Source organism: Hyla sarda, chromosome 5, assembly GCF_029499605.1.
Source record: "Hyla sarda isolate aHylSar1 chromosome 5, aHylSar1.hap1, whole genome shotgun sequence".
NCBI classification, from domain to species: Eukaryota; Metazoa; Chordata; class Amphibia; order Anura; family Hylidae; genus Hyla; species Hyla sarda.
Window position 1 is genome coordinate 369,364,267 of NC_079193.1, and position 22,169 is coordinate 369,386,435.

Genomic DNA, 22,169 nt, shown 5'->3' on the forward strand with positions numbered 1-22,169 from the left:
GGAGATAGCGGAGGGTCCCGGGGGTCGAACCCCCTGCGATCAGACACTTATTTTCAAAACATATACTAACCATCTGCCCCTACACTTCGCTGAAAAAAATGGCTTTGTCAACGACCTTGACAAAGCCGTTTTTTTTCTGGAAAAGCATTGAGGAGGATGGTTAGTATATGTTTTAAATAGCAAGTGGTGCAACATATTGGCATTATCCATAGGGGAATCCTTAAAGCGTACCTGTCAGATCCCACAAAAGAAAAAAAGAAAATAATAATATATATAATACTCCATTCCTGACAATGAATATCTTATTTTTATGCCACTATCACCTGTATTTATTATAAAAATAATTTTTTTCATTAGCTCACAGTGTTTGAATTCCTCTTAGGGGAAAGGTGTGTGTGTCCCTCCCTTGTGGTGGTGGGAGGTGATTGGTGTGTGGTGGGAGGGGGCGTGCCCCTCCCTTGTGGTGGTGGGAGGTGATTGTTGTGTAGTGAGAGGGGACGTGCCCCTCCCTTGTGGTGGTGGTAGTTGATTGGTGTGTTGTGGGAGGGGCGTGTCCTTCCCTTGTGGTGGTTGGAGGTGATTGGTGTGTGGTGGGAGGGGGTGTGTCCCTCCCTTGTGGTGGTGGGAGGTGATTGGTGTGTGGTGGGAGGGGGCGTGTCCCTTCTTGTGGTGGTGGGAGGTGATTGGTGTGTGTTGGGATGGGGCGTGTCCTTCCCTTGTGGTGGTGGAAGGTGATATGTGTGTGGTGGGAGGGGGTGTGTTCCTTCTTTTGGTGGTGGGAGGTGATTGGTGTGTTGGGAGGGGGCGTGTCCTTCCCTTGTGGTGGTGGGAGGTGATTGGTGTGTGATGGGAGGGAGCATGTTCCTCCCTTGTGGTGGTGGGAGGTGATTGGTGTGTGATGGGAGGGAGCATGTTCCTCCCTTGTGGTGGTGGGAGGTGATTGGTGTGTGTTGGGAGGGGGCGTGTCCTTCCCTTGTGGTGGTGGGAGTTGATTGGTGTGTTGTGGGAGAGGGCATGTCCCTCCCCTTGTGGTGGTGGGAGGTGATTGGTGTGTGATGGGAGGGGGCATGTCCCTCCTTGTGGTGGTGGGAGGTGATTGATGTGTGGTGGGAGGGGCATGTCCCACCCTTGTGATGGTGGGAGGTGATATGTGTGTGGTGGGAGGGGGCATGTCCCTCCCTTGTGGTGGTGGGAGGTGATATGTGTGTGGTGGGAGGGGGCGTGTCCCTCCCTTGTGGTGGTGGGAGGTGATTGGTGTGTGATGGGAAGGAGCATGTTCCTCCCTTGTGGTGGTGGGAGGTGATTGGTGTGTGATGGGAGGGAGCATGTTCCTCCCTTGTGGTTGTGGGAGGTGATTGGTGTGTGATGGGAGGGAGCATGTTCCTCTCTTGTGGTGGTGGGGGGTGATTGGTGTGTGTTGGGAGGGGGCGTGTCCTTCCCTTGTGGTGGTGGGAGTTGATTGGTGTGTTGTGGGAGAGGGCATGTCCCTCCCTTGTGGTGGTGGGAGGTTATTGGTGTGTGTTGGGAGGGGGCATGTCCCTCCCTTGTGGTGGTGGGAGGTGATTGGTGTGTGGTGTGAGGGGGCGTGTTCCTCCCTTGTGGTGGTGGGAGGTGATTGGTGTGTGATGGGAGGGGTCATGTCCCTCCTTGTGGTGGTGGGAGGTGATTGATGTGTGGTGGGAGGGGCATGTCCCTCCCTTGTGATGGTGGGAGGTGATGTGTGTGGTGGGAGGGGGCATGTCCCTCCCTTGTTGTGGTGGGAGGTGATATGTGTGTGGTGGGAGGGGGCGTGTCCCTCCCTTGTGGTGGTGGGAGGTGATTGGTGTGTGATGGTAAGAAGCCTGTTCCTCCCTTGTGGTGGTGGGAGGTGATTGGTGTGTGACGGGAGGGAGCATGTTCCTCCCTTGTGGTGGTGGGAGGTGATTGGTGTGTGGTGGAAGGGGGCATGTCCCTCCCTTGTGGTGGTGGGAGGTGATTGGTGTGTGATGGGAGGGGGTGTTTCCCTCCTTGTGGTGGTGGGAGGTGATTGGTGTGTGGTGGGAGGGGGCATGTCCCTCCCTTGTGGTGGTGGGAAGTAATATGTGTGTGTTGGGAGGGGGCGTGTCCCTCCCTTGTGGTGGTGGGAGGTGATTGGTTTGTGGTGGGAGGGGGCTTGTCCCTCCCTTGTGGTGGTGGCAGGTGATTGGTGTGTCTGCTCATGCAGCCTTGTCCATTACTCATCTCTTGTCCATGACTCATAGACAAGCTGAGGCTGCTGCAGGACTGGTTAGTGTCCCAGTTGTTTTCTTTAATAAATATTCAAAATTATTTGAAACAACACTGTTACAAATGGTCTTTTTATTTTTATCCGTAACAACATCTAAAATGGTTTTGGGATCTGATAGTGCCCATTTAATCTCAAAGGGTTTGGGAATTTAGTCAGAGGTTTTAGGGGGCCAAGATGGGGACCTGGGAAATTGTGTCTTTACAAGTCGTTTAAACAAATGGTCACATAATGCATGAACAGATTCTGTACAAATTCTGTTTGAATTCTTCTTTATTTATTATTCATTTTGGAGAGGGGGTTGGTGAAAATGTTAACATTGAGTCGAAATAAGTTAAAAAAAGAGAGAAAACAATGTTTTTGTGCTCAAGCGCCCGTTACAATGTGACAGGGAGTCATTATGTAAATGAGATAATAATCCGGCGTGCAGACTGTGACGCCGCGAGCTGCTTTCCAGGAGACTTTCCTCCCATTTCCTGATTTTCCGGTCTCCAGTTCCCTAATTGCCGGACGAGGTGCGTTACATGAAGTCTGAGGATAAATAATTCAGAGACAATGGAGGAAATCCAGCAAAACCGGAATCTGGTGATTTCTCTGCAGATGTTAACCAGACTCAGACGAGCAGAATTATAGGGGGAACATTGAATGTGTTACATTATTAATAATTGAGGTCAGAGACAGATGTGTTTTGTATAAGATTTGTGTTCTGTATATTGATTTTTTTTATTTTTTTATTTTTTTATAATCCTTAGAAATTAGGACTTTAAATGCGAAGAAAAAATAACTAAATAAATAATAAAAAAAGATATATATATATATATATATATGTGTGTGTGTGTATGTGTATATATATATATATATATATATATATATATATTTATTATAAAAACATTTTTTTCTCAAAAACAGCTTGACTTGGGTTTATAGGCTGAATAAACTGCAGGTCCAGAAGCAGCCTTTATACAAACCTATTGCTGTTTCTTTAAATAAAATCTAATCTCTTATAAATCACCTTTTCCTTTGATTTAATCCAATCTACTTAAATAAATAAATTTAATAAATCAAAATAAAATCTGTTTCTCACAGTAAGGAATATATAAAAAACATTTGATTTGTGTCCTGGGAAATCATCCAGTTCCCTTCCTCTTTCTTTTCACAAGCCTATGTGTGCCTGTAAGGCAACTGACAGAAGCAGTAGCCCTCCCCCACAGCTCTGTCTGCTAATAAAGACCAGTAGTGCTTTGCCCCGCCACTTGGCTAAGTACCACCCTTTAGTAACTTGCCAATATGGATCAGGAAGAAACACTTCAAACTATTGTTCATATATATTGGATTTCGGTTACATGCAGGGAGTAAAGGAAATACATCATCCAGCCATCCACGTTGTCCCTTTCCAAGTTCCTCTCTGAAAGCGGCCCCCACCCTCTTGAGGGACACAGACCATGTGGTTTCTGCCCTGCACTGATGATTTATAATCCCTTTAATGCTGAGAGCTGGCAGGTGTGTGCATTCTCAACCAATCACACACTGCATCTCTTTGCTCACAAAGCAGGAGAGTGGGGGCTGCTTTCTGAGAGAGGAGCTGGTAGCAGTCAGAGCAGAGCTGCAGTGCCAGGAGATGTAATTGACATGTGGCAAGGGGGGGGGGAGGATGGCAAAGAATATCAAGCAGTCAGAGAAGACAACAGGGGCTACAGAATCCATGCAAATCAGGCAGAATAATTTACAGGAAGCATAGACAGGTAGTGTGGTGGCTTTGGAGCTATTGTTCATATATACTTCCCTGGAGTACCCCTTTAAGACAGTGTGTCTCTGCATCAGAGCTTTCCAAACTGTTCATGTTGGAGACATCCTTTTTAGATGTGCATAGTTTGTTGACACACTCCTCGCTGTACCGCCAATTACATGTATCACGTTGCACGTCCTATGAAGCCCCCTTTATCACACCCTGAGCTACATCATCCCCTCCACCACTTGACTCCCCACTGTGCCATTGCCTTTCTTACCTGTCCTGTGTCTTTCAGTGCACTTTGGCAGGCTTAGGTGCAGGGGCTAAGCGTCTCGGCGCAACGTCAGGAGCGTCACTCTTCAGTCTCGGCAGCCACTGCATCTCATTGATTTAAAGTGGCCACAGTGCCAGCTTCCTTTTCAAGATCAACAGCAGGGATGTTCCCACTTAACAACAGGTATTAGCAGTGGCTGCTGCTTCAGGACGGGACGGTCCCGCAACACACCTGGGAACTCCTGCCATCACACCCAGTTTGGAAAGCCCTGTTCTACACAATTTGACAGTGACTGGATGGTTTCAGAGCATACACCCAATTGGCAAGGAGAATGGTATTGCCCAATTGTCAGTTTATTCATACATTTCCAAGAGGAATAAAGGGGACAACACAATGCACACAATGTATGTCTAAGAAAAAAAATGTTTCAATATAGTTTTTATGGGGAAAATAAACATTAATTTCATGGATATTCTTGGAAAGCTAAATGATCGTTTCTTAAAGGGGTACTCCTGTGCCCCAGCCTTATGAACATGTGGTTCCGAAGGCTTGGAGCCGGGGTTGTGATGTCACGGCCACGCCCCCTTGTGCCGTCATGTCAAGCCCCCTCCATTGATGTCTATGGAGGGGGCGTGGTATGACATCACAAGGGGCGTGGCAGTGGCATGACGACCAAGGCCGCTGCTCTGAACCTTCTGAACCGGATGTTCAGAAGGCTGGGCACGGGAGTACCCCTTTAATCTAAGATTCCTCCAATGCAGTTTTCTCCCATTGCCCCCACGATCAAAAGAACAGGGATTCAGGTCCCCCATTTAAATGGAGCGATGTTCGAGCATGTATGCTGCAGTCCATAGTACAGGAGAAGAAAAGCCCAGTACAGTGCTTGGCTGCCCCAGTCATTCCTATAGAGGTGAATAGAGCGGCAGTGAGCATGCTCAGCCAAAGCTCCACGCAAACCCACTTTCTTGAGACATTTTTGGCACAATGTGGATTCATTTTATATAAAAGAACACTTTTATCTCTAAACTTTTGTCAAACTTCAATGTTAAATATGTATTTTCCATTTTATTTTATTTTTTTTAGAAATTGAAAAGATTCAAAAGGGGGATGAGAATGAGAATGATGATAGTGATGAAGACGACCAGTATATCGATGTCGTGATCAACAAAAACATGAAACTGGCACAAAAAGTCCTAATCCCTATAAAACAGTTCCCTAAAGTAAGTATATTGATGTTATTAATGCAGATTCCATGTTGCTAAGGTTTGGCCCTTTCTGAGGCCCATCAGTTTTGTTATCAGCTTTCTGGGATCTTGTATAGATGCTTCTCAATTTTTTAAGCTGCTCGTGCTTGTCATCAGATCCATCTCTACTGGCGGTCTGTATGGGCCGTCCGGAGTCTGTTCGCCATGTTTGCGTGCCCTCACTTAAAGATGTACTCCGCCCCTAGACATCTTATCCCCTATCCAAAGGATAGGGGATAAGATGTCTGATCGCGGGGGTCCCGCTATTGGGGATGCCCGTGATCTCTGCTGCGGCACCCGAGACATCCGTTGCACTGAGCGAACTTTGGTCTGTGCCGGATGACTGGCGACATCACGGCCACGCCCCGCTCGTGACGTCACCGCCATGCCCCCTCAATGCAAGTCTATGGGAGGGGGCGTGACGCCACAAACAGGGCACGGCGCGACGTCACGAGCCTCCGGCGCTGCAGGGAGATCGTCTCTTATCCTTTGAATAGGGGATAAGATATCTAGGGGCAGAGTACCCCTTTAACCATGGCTCCCAACTTCTAACAGTAATTTGTCAAAATAACCATTCGTTTTCCCTCAGTCCAGTCATGTGCCCCCTCTCAAAATCTGAAAACTAGGCAAAATGTCTTTGAGTGCATTGAAGCGGCATGTCTGGTAGTCACTAATCTTTCTGAGAGGTACACTACCCAAAAGTAGCCTCTGAAAGCCTTTTTTTTATAGGCAGCTGGGCAAGCCCCTTTAATTCCTCTTGTTTTTAGACCCAGTATCTAATCCGACCACACCTGTAATCATTTACAGTGCGTTAGTTATTTACTTACTTTTTTTTGTCAAAAGTATATGACAAACTCATGTTTTGTTATTTAATTTGCCTTTTACAGTTTAACTTTGTTGGAAAACTACTGGGACCACGAGGCAATTCTCTGAAAAGGTTACAGGAAGACACGCTAACCAAAATGTCCATATTAGGGAAAGGATCCATGAGGGATAAGGCAAAGGTAATTTCCAGGAGTATCCAAAAATGTTTGCATAGTAAAGTGTTTATATGTGTTATGTTTATAAGCTTTCCATGGTTAGCCATTCATGAACAGGAGTACAACTAAGGGTTATAGCAAACTGAAGACAGCTCACCCAGATAGGAACACCATCTATGAGCGGACCCGCCGGACCCGCCTCCGGCTTCTCAAGCAGCAATCTCGGAAAAAGGAAAAATGTCCAGCATTCGGGTGAAGTCCAACAGGGTATAACTTTATTTAGGCCTGCACATACACGATTAAAATACTCTGACTCGTTTCACGCTTTCGTGCTCTATGACTAAGCGCGAAAGTGTGAAACGCGTCAGAGTATTTTAATCGTGTACGTGCAAGCCTAAATAAAGTTATACCTTGTGGGACTTCACCCGAATGCTGGACATTTCTCCGTATTCCGAGATTACAGCTAAGGGTTGGTGCCGATCTTTATGCTGGTAAGACATGCAGATCCTGGTTCTGGTGGGACATGCAGGTCTTTTGTGGGTCCTATAGGGGCACTTTTTTTCACCTCCCCTTTGTCTTCATATTCCCCCTCATTATGTGTTTATTCCTCATGTACATGAAGTCTTGTGCTGTCCCCGTTCATTTGTCTACCGGTTCTCCTTCTGTCCCAGTGGTCCTCCATCTATTCTTCTGGGCCAAGTCTATAGCTGTTGTCAGTGCCAAGGAGAGAGAGAGCAGTTGCCAGTAATGAAGCTCTGCGGGTGCCGTGTTCTTTATGCCCTAGCACAGAGGGTGGAGGAGAGAGAACTCCCCTTTATGTGTAGGGGAGCTACAAAGCTGTGGACTAAGCTTCAGTGGACCACAGGAATGCAGCAATAAGCGGGAGGGCCAGCTGCCAGCACTTGTGGAGAAACCATGTAATGGGGAGTAGGCAGGGAGCCCCACCATATGGCCCGCTCTGTCGGGAGATGATGCCAACCATAGGAACCGGAAAAAGCGTCATTGACGCGAAACCGCGCTGTCGTTCTATTTATACGCTCTGGCTCCAAACTGGGAGCTGCCTTCCCTCCCTGCACATGGGTGAACCTTTTTGTATGTGGACATTGGTGCAATAAAGTCAAAATTTTATGCTTCATACATGGTAAGTGCAGACATGTTTTCTTTTCCTTTTGGATATTATTTGTGGAATTGCTGGTTCCCATATTTTTCACTGGGTTTTTCCATTGCTTGTGCTACATTTAACTGGTATACACGGTGTTGCAGTGCTCATCCCCCACTCCTTTTTTTTTTTGGACTTTCCAACCATGGGAACATTTACGAAGAGTAGAGACAACAAACAACTTTGCCTTGGCCAGACTACTTACATACAGAATCAGGAGGTAATGGTCATTACTTCCGTAATGGTGGAGCGCGTGGCAGTGTAGCACAAGTAATAAGAAAAAGGCCCGGCACTCACCAAGGCTGCAGTAACAGTGAATCTTTTATTCACATATCAGGAGAACAAGACGCCTTTCGGCAATATGCCGAAGGCATATTGCCGAAAGGCGTCTTGTTCTCCTGATATGTGAATAAAAGATTCACTGTTACTGCAGCCTTTGTGAGTGCCGGGCCTTTTCCTTATTACTTGTACTTACATACAAGGACAGGACAGCAAACTTAATCTTTGCACCAGATGAAAGGAAAACGTAGCTATGTCTTGGTTCACACGAATATTCTTACCATTACTAAACTTCCCTCCATGTTATGAGCCAATAAGATAATGCTGCTTTGTTTTAACTACAGGAAGAAGAACTCCGAAAAAGTGGAGAGGCGAAATACTTTCATCTTAATGATGACCTCCATGTTCTTATCGAGGTCTTTGCGCCTCCAGCAGAAGCTTATGCCAGAATGGGGCATGCCTTGGAAGAAATCAAGAAGTTTCTTATTCCTGTGAGCTTCTTTTTTTATTATTATTTTGGTTTGCTTTGTAGTGTTTTATCTTTTTCCTGAAATATTTGCAATGATTTTCTTTCTAATACTTAGTGTATCATCTTTATTCGAAAGTGTATTATTACTATTAAAGGGGAATTCCAGGGAAAAAAATATAATATATATATATATATATATATATATATATATATATATATATATATATATATATCACCTGGCTCCAGAAAGTTAAACATATTTGTAAATTACTTCTATTAAAAAATCTTAATCCTTTCAATAATTATCAGCTGCTGAAGTTGAGTTGTTCTTTTCTGTCTGGCAACAGTGCTCTCTGCTGACATCTCTGCTTGTCTCGGGAACTACACAGAGTAGAAGAGGTTTTCTATGGGGATTTGCTTCTACTCCGGACAGTTCCCAAGACACGTCATCAGAGAGCACTTAGACAGAAAAGAACAACTGAACTTCAGCAGCTCCTAAGTACTGAAAGGATTAAGATTTTTTTTAATAGAAGTAATTTACAAATCTGTTTAACTTTCTGGAGCCAGTTGATATGTGAAAAAAAAAAAAAAGTTTTTCCCTGGATAACCCCTTTAAGTAGAGTTAAAGTGGTTCTCCACCATAAGGGGATTTTAGTACTTACCTGCCAGACAGTAATGGACATGCTTAGGAAGGATTGGTGCTTGTCTTGGGGCAAAAGGGCTCTGTTGTGAGTGCAGAAATAATGCGGATAATATAACAAGACAGAGTACTCCGTGTCCTATTGTTGCCCCCACTTGTGAAGCAAGTGGGGAAGCTGGTCATGTGATAAAGGGATAATGTCCGCTCTGCTGCATGTCCAAACTGAAAGTCCATAATATACCGTATGTTTCACCATATAAAACGCTCCGGCATATAAGATGCACCCAATTTTAAAGCATAAAAATCTAGAAAATAAATATTCTGAACCAAATACAATGTAAAGTATAGGACAGTGATCTTCAACCTGCGGACCTCCAGATGTTGCAAAACTACAACTCCCAGCATGCGCGGACAGTCAACGGCTGTCCGGGCATGCTGGGAGTTGTAGTTTTGCAACATCTGGAGGTCCGCAGGTTGAAGACCACTGGTATAGGAGGTAATACTCACGTGTCCCCGCCACTCTGAACCCTTCACTGCTCGTCACCGCTGCCCTGGATGTCTCCTCCATCGTTGCCGCTGCGTCCCCGTCGCTCTGGAACGTCTCTGCTGCCCGGTATCCTCGTTCTCCATCGCCGCCATCACGCCACTACGCACGCCGCTCCTATTGGATGACGGGACGGCGTGCTCGACAGCATGATGACGACGATGGAGAGTGCCGGCCATGCAGGGGATCCCGGCACAGAGAAGACACCGAGGAGGCAGGTAAGGTCCCTCCCGGTGTCCTGTAAGCTGTTGGGGATGCCGCAATTTCACCACGGTGGTCCCGAACAGCCCGACTGAGCAGCTGGGTTAGTGTCACTCTCGTTTCAGATGTGGGGGTCAGCTTTGATCGCTGCGTCTGAAGGGTTAATACAGGGCATCACCGCGATCGGTGATGTCCTGTATTAGCTGCTGGTCCTGGCCGTTGATGGCCACAGGGACCGCCGGTTTTAATGTGTATTTGCCGTATAAGACGCACCAACTTTCCCCCCCCCCCAGTTTTGGGGAAGAAAAAGTGCGTCTTATACGGCGAAAAATACGGTACTCGACGACTTGGGCAGGAAGATTAGAGGCGATGTACTGCCAATACGGAAGCATTTAACAGTTACATTTCTTACATTTCTACATAAATAAACATAGAATGCATTACAAAGCATCACTAACTACAGCACATGTCGATATGCCCACTGTGCAAATATGTTTTCCAACCATGGTAACTCAATATAGAAATAAACATTCCGTAAAAAACAAAAAAGGACAAACAAACAGTCATCGCACAGATCTCCTACAACCATTTATACTCCCGAGAGCTCTGTATCTGGAGAATAGTTAAGGTTTAGGTATGTGAGAGGCTATTCCTCTGCATTACCTGTCTCATGGGACTCTTAAAGGGGCCTTCTGGTGAAATTATTATTATTTTTAAATCAACTGGTGCCAGAAAGTTAAAGAAATTTGTAAATTACTTCTATTAAAAAATCTTTATCCTTTCAGTACTTTTTAGCAGCTGTATGCTATAGAGGAAATTCTTTTCTTTTTGAATTTCTTTTTTTGTCTTGACCACAGTGCTCTCTGCTGACACCTGGTGCCCGTATCAGGAACTGTCCAGAGCAGGAGAGAATCCTCGTAGCAAACCTATGCTGCTCTGGACAGTTCCTGACACGGACAAAGGTGTCAACAGAGAGCACTGTGGACCTCTGTAGCATGCTGCTAGCTGGTAATAAGTAATGGAAGGATAAAGATGTTTTAATAGAAGTAATTTACAAATCTCTTACAAGGAGGAACGACCTGGCACCTTATAGATTTGCTATGTAGCACAAAAGGTCTCCTGCTGGCAGGCAGGTGAAACGCAGCCAAAACTTTGCTCTCTGGGTGTGTGGGGTGCTTCACAATGGCAGGTAAAGTTCAATCATATTGCAAGTAGAAGAAGATATTCGCACCTCAGACACCAGGGACGTAGTGCAGCAAAAACTTTTATTTATTTTTGTCAAGTTGGATACAGAGGAGGAGATGTAAACCTGCGGGTGGGCTACACCGATGGGCGACGGTCCGTTATCGCGCCTTAGCGCTTCGTCAGGCCCCAATTTACAAATCTTTTTAACTTTCTGGCACCAGTTCATTAAAAAAAAAAAAAAAAAGTTTTCCACCGGATGACCCCTTTAATGCCCCCAGATGCTTCTTCCTACTTTATGTGAAGAATGGCTATTTCCTGTTGGAGTTCCCTCCCTCCAAAAATCCATTGTTTGTAAGTGTGAGGTCACTTTTATCCCTCCCACACATGAGCCACCCCACCCATTGTAGCACAGCTAGGCTCCCTTCCATATGTACTGTGGTGAAACTAAAGTTCCCAGTAGCCCTTTAAAGAATGATCTCCCCCCCCCCCCCTCCAGCCAGAAGTCACTCCACTCATTGAAGCACAGACACGCTCCCTTTCAACACCTGACTTGTGATGTTTTCTCTCGGGCCACACTGCAACCTGGGAAAAGCCCAACACAATGCTCATTTTGTATACTGCCAAAAAATGAACATCGGGGCAAAGATCACATAAGAATCAAACACAGGTACAGACACTATATTATAAACTACACTAAATTTACAGCCCCTGTAGCATAGTCAAAATAAAAATCTTAGAATACCCCTTTAGTACACCCAGTGTAGCATGATATTTACGGCTATGAACTTTGCGCACTCCGTCCGAAAACCTTTTGATAAAAGCTCTTGTTCCTGTTGCATAAGGCTGGCTACTACCCAGGTAGATCTGGAGGACCCCCGCTGCCATCATTTCTTTGAAGTCTGGGGTTTTATTAGCATGTAAAGAAAAGCTTTTAAAACAGAAGCCTACATCACCATTTGCTCAATAAGATCTAAGTGGCTGTAGTGTTATATACCAGTGCTGTACTGGGGTGTTTGTCTAATGGGCGCGGGGTGGGGGGTTGGGGTCAGGCAAATCCACATCGATGGCGTTAAATGCTCCACAAGCCGGGAAGTTTTCAGACTTCATTTCAACTTAACGAAACCACTGGTCTGAGCAAGAAAGAATAGAGAATAGACACAATCCTGACAGGGTGATACGGTCTGTAACGAAATGTGTTCCGTATGAAAAGCTTTCAGAATTTCCACAAAAGATTAAAGAGAGAGTTCACTAGATTTAGAAAAATTTGTTTTTTTCCCCCTAATACAGCCCCACACCTGTCTGTAGGGTTTGAGGGTTTCTGCAGAGTAGCACAGTTCATGTCATTGAAGTTAAAGGGGTACTCCGACCCTAGACATCTTATCCCCTATCCAAAGAATAGAGGATAAGATGTCTGATTGTGGGGGTCCCGCAGCTAGGACCCCCGTGATCTCTTTGTGGCACCTGGCGTTTGTTAAGAACGCTTGGAGCGGGGTCGGGACGTCACGGCCATGCCCCTTGTTATGTCACGCCACGCCCCCTCAATGCAAGTCTATGGGAGGGGGCGTGGCGGCCGCCACGCCCCCTCGCATATACTTGCATTGAGGGGGCGTGGCGTGACATAACGAAAGGCGTCGTTGTGACGTCACGGCCCCCGCTGACCGCTCCAAGCATTCGGAACAAAATGAAAACTGGGGCAGCGGAGTACCCCTTTAATCTGCAATATCAGACACAGTTAGATATGAGTGAAACAATTGGGCATAAGTCAAATTCGGAATGAGTCAAATTCTTTCCAATTTGTCTCTCTCTAATACCTCTGACAGAAAGTTGTGTAGTCCTCTCATTGTAACTGCAGTGTTGTCTCAGCATCTCTAGGCATCTTCCTCTCTCCTGGCAGGAAGTTGTGGAGTCTTTTCATTGTCAGTGTTGTTTTTTTTTTTGCTCAGCAGTGCTCAGCCCCTCCCTCTCTCCAAACAGGAAGTTGTTTAGTCCTCTCATTGTCTATGTGGCGTTGTCACAGCAGCTCCCCAATTCCTCCCACTCTCCTGTCAGGAATTTGTGTATTCCTCTTATGGTGTTGTCTCAGCAGCTCCTCCATCTCTCCTGAAGAATGTTGTGTAGCCCTCTCATTGTCAGTGGGGTGTTGTCTCAGCAGCTTTCCGGTTTCTCACTTTCTCCTGACAGGAAGTTGTGTATTGTCAGTGTAGTATTGTCTCAGCAGCTCCCCAGCTTCTCCCCATCTATGGTGACCACACATCATCAGGAGGTGTGGCTTTATCTAGTCTCTGAGCTTTAGCCCCACCCCCTGAGTGATGTTATCATCTCTTACCGGCCTCAAGAGCCAACATCTCAGATTCACTGCACTATATATATATATATATATATATATATATATATATATATATATATATAATATATATATATATATATATATATATATATATATATATATATATATAATATAGAGATAGAGATATATATATATATATATATATATATATATATATATATATATATATATATATTGAAAATTATATGTATGCTATGTAATTCATCAAGTCTGACACACTGCAATCAAAACACAGATTTCATTTTAAAAGGGGGCACTCCTCGTTTATTGAGTGATAGTAGCCGAGCTGCAATACCAGGCATGACCCATAGATAGGAATGGCGCTGTTTTTGGAAGAAAATACATATTTTTGTTTTCCTTTTCCTCAAATAACCCCTTCAGACACAAATGCAGGAAATATTATCGTGAATACATAAACTATACAATTATTATATTCTAGTTTTCCTTATGTGCATTTTTTACACGGTTACAATAGTAGAAGTGGTATCTCCTGTCTTCCTGCCAAAAATAAAGAATGAAATAAAATGAATGATTCAAGGACAGAACACTTTTACTTACCGCCGCTGAACGTGAAAATTCATCATTGAATGTCTGGTTGTCCTTGAAAAGTAGAGCCTGCTTACATAGCTTCTCTATGATGGTTATTATTGTTATTGTTGTTATTGCTGTTATTATTATGTCTCCATTTTTCGGAAAAAAAATATGTTTTCTCAATATAAACACCTTTTAAAAAAACATTGAAAACACATGTATCATATTTAAAAACACAAACAAACTGTAAGAAAGTTATACAGAGTTATAAATTACTTCTATTTACAAATTTTAATCCTTCCAGTACTTTTCAGCTGCTGTATGCTCCAGAGGAAGTTGTTTAGTTATTTTCTGTCTGGCCACAGTGCTCTCTGCTGCCACCTCTGTCCATGTCAGGAACTGTTCAGTGAAGGAGCAAATCCCCATAGCAAACCTCTCCTTCTCTGGACAGTTCCTGACATGGACAGAGGTGTCAGCAAAGAGCACTGTGGTCAGACTGGAAAGAACTACACAACTTCCTCTGGAACATACAGCCGCTAAGTACTGAAAGGATTAAGATTAAAGGAGAACTCCAGAATATAAAAATTGTCCTCCATACTTTCGGCAGTAAAAAAATAGAGGTACATACCTTCCTCCGCTCCCCCGGGGCCTCCGGTAACCGGCTCCGTTCTCCGCCGCGATCCTTTTCCTGGTTTCCGGTGGTCGGCGAGTCATATTGCGCTCAGCCAATCACCGGCTGCAGTGAAGTCCCAACTCGGCCGGCGATAGGCTGAGCGGCAGTGTGACGTTTTCGGCCCCGGCAGCAGGTGCCGGTGTAGTGAAGAATTTTGTGTCCTGAAGCGTTCTCACACTGCCGCTCAGCCTATCGCCGGCCGAGTCGGGACATTGCTGCGGCCGGTGATTGGCTGAGTGCAGTATGACTCGCCGACCCCCGGCAACCAGTAATAGGATCGGAGGAAGGTATGTACATCTTTATTTTTTAACTGCCGGCAGTATGGGGGACAATTTTTATATTCTGGAGTTCTCCTTTAAGATCAGTATGTTTTTGGGGTGTGGGAGGAAACCTATGCAAATACTGGGAAAACATACAAAATCCTTTCCAAATGTTGTCCTTGGAGGGACTTGAACCTAGGATTACAGTGTTGCAAGGCAACAGTACCAATCACTGAGCCACTCTCCTAGTCCCCATATGTTGTAGTCTAGTCGGCCAATTGTCTAGTGTGTAGGGGCCACCTGACTCTTCCCCGACAAATTATACCAGGAGAAGAAAAGGTTCGGACATATTGGGGAAGATATATCAAAACCCGTCCAGAGGAAAAGTTGACTAGTTGCTCATTGCAACCAATCAGATAGCTTCTTTAATTTTTAAAAAGGCCTCTGGAAAATCAAAAAAGAAATCTGATTGGTTGCTATGGGCAACTGGTCAATTTTTCCTCTTCACAGGTTTTATTTAAGGGGTTATCCAGGAAAAACGTTTATATATATATATATATATATATATATATATATATATATATATATATATAATCCCAAAATAAAGCAGCACTACTTATCCAGTCCAACCAAAAAATTGGTGCCAGCGTCCCAAAGGACTTGATCAGAGTCCATCCAAGATAAAAACCAGATACAGGCGCAGCACTCCAACAAAATAAGTGATTTAATGTCTCATGTCAGCATTACATGTAATGCTGACGTGAGACATTAAATCACTTATTTTGTTGGAGTGCTGCGCCTGTATCTGGTTTTTATATATATATATATATATATATATATATATATATATATATAATCTCAATTGGCTCCAGAAAGTTAAACAAATTTGTAAATTACTTCTATTAAAAAATCTTAATCCTTTCAGTACTTATGAGCTGCTGAAGTCGAATTGTTCTTTTCCGTCTAAGTGCTCTCTGATGACACGTGTCTCGGGAGCTGTCCAGAGTAGAAGCAAATCCCCATAGGAACTGCACCGAGCAGAAGAGGTTTGCTATGGGAGTTTGCTTCTACGCCGGACAGCTCCCGAGACACGTGTCATCAGAGAGCACTTAGACGGAAAAGAACAACTCAACTTCGGCAGCTGATAATTATTGGAAGGATTAAGATTTTTTAATAGTAGTAATTTACAAATCTGTATAACTTTCTGGAGCCAGTTGATCTAAAAAAATAAAAAAAATAAAAGGTTTTTCCTGGAATACCCCTTTAAATACTCCCTGTTAGATTTCATCTGCCTGGCCCTCCAGAGATGTCTGGCAGTGGCTTACTCCTCCTCTATGCCTTGAGTACGCAAGAATGTTTTGCTTCATTGAAGGCTATGGTCAAGAAAGAGTTAACAACCTTTCATCAGGCTTTTTTTCTTTTTTTTCTCCCAATACGTGGAAGGTCCCAGAAGTGGCAACTACACCTATATCTGTGGCTTTGGCATGCATTCCTAAGATGGAAATACCTTTACCGTGGATAGGTCCTACCGTTTTGTGTACACAGCTCTAATGAAGACCGGTGTGTCTGTTTAGTTACAACCTATCTGATTCATCAGTTTGTCATCTGCCCCCTCTTCTGTGGTCTGAAAGGGGTACTCCACTCCCCAGCATTCAGAACATTTAGTTCTGAACGCTGGGTGCAGGCTTTAGGGGTGGCCACGTCCTCTCGTGATGTCACGCCCCACCCCCCACAATGCAAGTCTATGGGAGGGGGCGTGACTTCGTCACGCCCCCTCCCATAGACTTGCATTGAGGGGGTGGGGCGGGACATCATGAGGGGGCGCGGCGACCCCCAAATCTCGCACCCAGTATTCGGAAATAACTGTTCCGATTGCTGGGGATTGGTGTACCCCTTAAAGGTTAGCAAACAGCACAGAGCAGAGTTGACAGTAGGATCAGACTACACCGGATTTGTTTGTAGTCTGTAACTATGGAGACACAATGGTTTGTGTAGGAGCTGTAAACACAAAATGATCTAATATTTTTTTTTTTGAAAGACAATGCTAGACCCGGAGATACCGAATACATTTCCTAAAATGATAAAAAATTTAATTGTATAATATTATGGCATCTACTGTCAGGTCAGTACAGTCAGGTACAACATGAATTAAAGGGGTACTCCGGTGGTAAACTTTTTTTTATTTTTATTTTTTTTTAATCAACTGGTGCCAGAAAGTTAAACAGATTTGTAAATGACTTCTATTAAAAAATCTTAATCCTTCCAGTTCTTATTAGCTGCTGAATACTACAGAGGAAATCCCCAGGGAAACATATGCTGCTCTGGACAGTTCCTAAAATGGATAGAGATGTCAGCAGAGAGCAATGTGGTCGTGATGTCAGCAGAGAGCTCTGTGTTACAAAAAGAAAATCATTTCCTCTGTAGTATTCAGCAGCTAATAACTACAGGAAGGATTAAGATTTTTTTTTTTTTTTTTTTTATAGAAGTAATTAAAAAATCTGTTTCACTTTCTGGCAACAGTTGATTTAAAAAAAATAAATAAATAAATAAAGAGTTTTCCATTGGAGTACCCCTTTAAGTTGTATCAAAAAATTTTACACTTACCCTCTGGGTTTTTGGCCTGGTCGACTTTGAGCGCAGATGTTTCATTGAATATTTAGAACATGTTGATTTTTAGCTTGGGAGCCATAGCAGAACACAACCTGTGTATTGCATTATGGCTATTTATATATAAACAATAAGAAGAGGAAGTTTTATCAGAATACAGTGTAAGCAAGGGAAATCGGAATGTCGAGTTTAGGTCTCACGTTGACATTTCTAGATGTTATGGAAATAAGGTTTACATTTCTCTAACGCTGTTTTTGGTTTGCTCTTCCGTACGTAGGATTACAATGATGAAATCAGACAAGCACAGCTGCAAGAACTCACCTACTTAAATGGTGGCTCGGAAAATGCTGAAGTCCCGGTAGTCCGCGGCAAGCAGCCAGTCCGTGCCCGGGCAGCACCCGTCACTGCACTGTCCAGGTAATATTAGTTCTATTAAATGGGCGCTGTCATTAAAACACATTTTTGTTATTGCACCCTTTATGGTAAATAAAGAATCTTTCTAATGTACTTTATTTATAAAAAAAAAAAAAAAAAAATGCTGTATTCTATGTTTGATTTGTGTTTAAAAAATCTGCCACTAGGTGTCTCCCTACTTGTCCAGAGGACATCCCCCCCCCCTACCCCCCATCTCTTGCACAGATTTTGGACTTCTGTTGGCCTGGCAGAAGTCTAAAATCAGGAAATGCTGAGGTGGGTATGTGCAGCCTTAGCCAATCATAGCTCATCTCACACTGAACTGCTCACGGCTGTGTGTAGCAGAGTGAGGGAGGAAGTTCTACCCTGTATGGCTTCAAATGATGTCACGCCTGCTGGGGAACGCCCCTTCCCAGAGACTGAGCAGTATCTATTGCATGAAAAAATAGAGCAGAGCTTCCTCTAAGGGTAGTATGTTTGCGGAGGTATGCAGCAGACAACGGAGGTAGCATCTATTAGATATGTGCTCACCTTGCTGGGTTGTGTGCCAGACACAACCACCATGAAGCGCTTGTAGGTATACTGTTGCGGAGCTGCCTCCCAGGGATCAGTCTCGGAGTCCCTTAGCTGATCTTAGGCATCAGGTAGAAGGTAGGAAAAAAAGTCTGGGTATTCTGGCGTGTGCCACAAAGACGGAAAGACATCCAATAATTGGATATATATATTCTTTATTATGCCGGTTCAGATGGGTTTCGAGGCTTCCGCCTCTTTCTCAATGAACAATGGCTTAGCCAATTAGCCATTGTTCACTGAGAAAGAGGCGGAAGCTTCGAAATGCATCTGAATCGGCATTATAAAGAATATATATCCAATTATTGGATGTCTTTCCATCTTTGCGGCACGTGCCAGAATACCCGGATACCTTCTACCAGAGACTGAGCAGAAAATACAGAGCAATATCAAGGTAGAAAACTAAAAAATAATAAAAAATAAAGGCAGGGGGTGGTTTATCATGATGGGGGCAGTGAACTGGGAGGATTATAACATTTAACAAGATCATGACAGGTACTCTGTAAAGTAACTTGGGTGATCACGTCTTTACGAGTAGTCCGGATGTGTCGCCCTCACCTTCAAAAACATCAATACAATATGAAGACATGCTAGCTAAAGAATCGGGCTGCAATTCACATAACATGACCACATATAGACACATGCAGCATGAACAACTCCCGACAGAGTACTGCAAAAATTATTGTTGACATCTTTGTAAAATAGAACTTTTCTTTTGTTGCAGGGGTCGCGGAGGAGTGCCACCTCCATCAACAGGGGTACCCAGAGGAGCACAAGCCCCCAGAGGTGTCACCCCAGCAAGGGTACCATCTACAAGAGCTAGAGGACTGATTACATCAAGGGCAAGGGGAATACCCCATCCAGCGGGATACCGACCCCCTCCACCAACACAGGACACTTATGGGGAATATGTGAGTATTACAATTGAATGAACTTAAGATAATTACCGCTTTTGAAAGTTTTCACCAATGTTGTAATTTGTCCATCATGGTCTATGAAAGGCCAAGTAAGATTTCTGGGTGTTGACCCCTGCAATCTAGCATGCAGCACCCACCTGAAAGCATTGCAGGAAGCGCTGGAGGCTCTCAGTGTTATGCCTCCCGACCACAGGGACGGAGTATCGTGATGTCACGACCCCGCCCCTGTGTGACGTCACGCTCCACCCCCTCAATGCAATTCTATGGGAGGGGGCGTGACGGCTGTCACGCCCCCTTCCATAGACTTGCATTGAGGGTGCGGGGCGTGATGTCACACGGGGGCGGAGTCGTAAAGTCACGATACTCCCTCCCGTCCCCGTGGTCGGGAAGCATAACCCTGAGAGCCTCCAGTGCTTCCTGCAATGCTTACAGGTGGGTGCGGTGGGTGCTGTATGCTAGATTTCAGGGGTCCCTTGCGACGGGACCCCCGCGATCAGACATCTTATCCCCTATCCTTTGGATAGGGCATAAGATGTCTTGGGACCGGAGTACCCTTTAAATTAATTTATGTTGGATTATTACCCTTTTATCTCCTAAGTCAGCACACATGCCACTGCCCCATTCTATGTCAATGGAGCTAGAAAGCCAAGCACAGCGCTCTCCAGCAGCTCCATTTACATCCAATTTATTGATGGTTGTTCTGGTTTCATCGTTTTGGGGATTGTGGGGCGTCCAGCTGTCGGACGCCCAGCGATCTCACACTTCCATCCTATTCTGTGGATAGGTAATACATTAATTTAGGATTGAAACTGAAACCTCTTTAAATCTAATGATTCCAGGAAAAGCCACTGGACCAGGCTATGCCCCCTGGAAAATCTTTACCTGATGAGTGGTGGTCAGACATTCATGACCCAGCCTGTTTATATGGGATTAGTGGATTTGGTGGGAAACTCCACTAAAGCAGTTTATTGGGATTAAAATAATAATAAATACATATATTTATATATTTTAGCCTTTTTTTGGGAATAGTGCCACTATTGTCCATGGACTATTTCTGGTTTTGCATCTCCCATAGACTTGCATTGAGGGGGTGTGGCATGAAGTCATAAGGGGGCGTGGTCATGACTTCACGACCCGAGCAGCTAGCACCTCGCGTTCGGAACAAAATGTTCCGAACGCTGGGGCAGTGGAGTACCCCTTTAAGGGTACTCCAGTACTTTAAAACATATCCTTTATCTGCAGGATAGGAGATAAGTGTCTGATCACGGAGGTCTGACCGATGGGATCCCTTGTGATCCCCAGCCCTTCCCTGCATGGAGCAGTGAGGTCAATACACGATTCACGAACTATCTGTGAGAGCGCTGGAGATACATGAGTACACTGCTTGTGCATTTCGGACACTCTCATAGAAAGTACGTGAAAAGATTAGCACAACCCCTTTATCTAAAAATAGGAAAGGACAAGATCAGCTCTGCTATAACGATAAATTTACTTTCCCAACAATGTGCTTAATTCTCTGGTCTCCACCAAATATTGTTTTTTCAGTATTGGGTAGAAATATTCTTTGATACTCTAGGTTCTGACTAGGTTCTGACTTTATGAGAGAGTCAATTTAATAGTAAACACTCCCTGTCCTGTTTAAAGGATGAAATTAAGTTTAAGGAAACTTCCCCAGACATCAAGTCATGTCCTTAAAGGGGTACTCCACCCCTAGACATCTTATCCCCTATCCAAAGGATAGGGGATAAGATATCTGATCATGGGTGCCCTGCCAATGGGACCCCCACGATCTTCCTGCTGCACCGGGCATTCATTTAGAGCGTTGGGTGCAGCGCCAGAGGCTTGTGATGTCATGTCCATGCCCCATCAATGCAAGTCTATTGGAGGGGGCGTGACAGCTGTCACGCCACCTCCCATAGACTTGCATTGATGGGGAGTGACCATGACATCACGAACGGGGCGTGGTTCTGACATCACAAGCATCCTCCCCGCATCACCAGTCATCTGGCATGGAGTGCAGTTCGCTCCGTGCATCGGATGTCTGGGGTGCCGCAGCCGAGATCGCGGGGGTCTTTTGGATAAGGGATAAGATGTCTAGGGGTGGAGTACCCCTTTCAGTCACTGCCTGACTATATATCTCCTTTCTTAAACACATGCAAAGTTACGGAGACTTCAGGCAATGTGCACTGGAAATATGCAGGAAAAGTTGTCTCTATAGTTCTACTTAGATGGCCTCATTCTAGAAGAACACTAAGGGTGTCGTATCAATAGAAGAGCAAAGTCTGCTGAACCAAATGTGTATGGGGTGTGCCAACTTACCACTAACAGATGATGTTGGGAAAAGAAAAACCGGGCATGCTGGATTTCAGGATTCCAAAGGTGGAAGATCCTTCTTTCCTTTTTTGTTTCCTGACATAATTTTTAGTTTATTTTCTGTCTTTTTATTCCTATCGTATCGATCATATGTTTTTTATTTTTATTATTGTTTAGTTAAATGGGTTTTCTGCCCTTAGACATATTATCCCCTATCCAAAGGATAAGATGTCTGATCGCGGGGGTCCCGCCACTGGGGACCCCAGCGATCTCTCCTGCAGCACCCCCGTTCTTCAGCTGCACAGAACGAAGATCTGATAATTGGCGATACAGTGGCCGGAGTATCGTGATGTCACGGCCCCGCCCCCTCAATCCAAGTCTATGGGAGGGGTGTGGCGACAATCAAGCCCCTGTATCGCCTGTCATCAGCCACGGAGCGATCTTCACTCTGTGCAGCTGAAGAACAGGGGTGCTGTAGAAGAGATTGTGGGGGTTCCCAACGGCGGGACCCCTGCGGTCAGACATCTTATCTCCTATCCTTTGGATAGAGGATAAGATGTCTTGGGGCGG

The 22,169-nt window shown here is 44.7% G+C and overlaps 1 protein-coding gene across 3 annotated transcripts in view; it reads left to right on the forward strand.

The window, feature by feature from the left end:
* Window positions 1–22,169, forward strand: part of KHDRBS3 (KH RNA binding domain containing, signal transduction associated 3) — a 130,518-nt gene that overhangs the window by 64,516 nt on the left and 43,833 nt on the right. For all 3 annotated transcript variants that reach the window (XM_056522806.1, XM_056522805.1, XM_056522807.1), the window contains 5 exons: window positions 5,350–5,486; window positions 6,398–6,514; window positions 8,273–8,419; window positions 17,663–17,802; window positions 19,094–19,280. In XM_056522806.1, coding sequence (XP_056378781.1) covers window positions 5,350–5,486; window positions 6,398–6,514; window positions 8,273–8,419; window positions 17,663–17,802; window positions 19,094–19,280 — 728 coding nt within the window. The remainder of the gene's footprint in view (window positions 1–5,349; window positions 5,487–6,397; window positions 6,515–8,272; window positions 8,420–17,662; window positions 17,803–19,093; window positions 19,281–22,169) is intronic.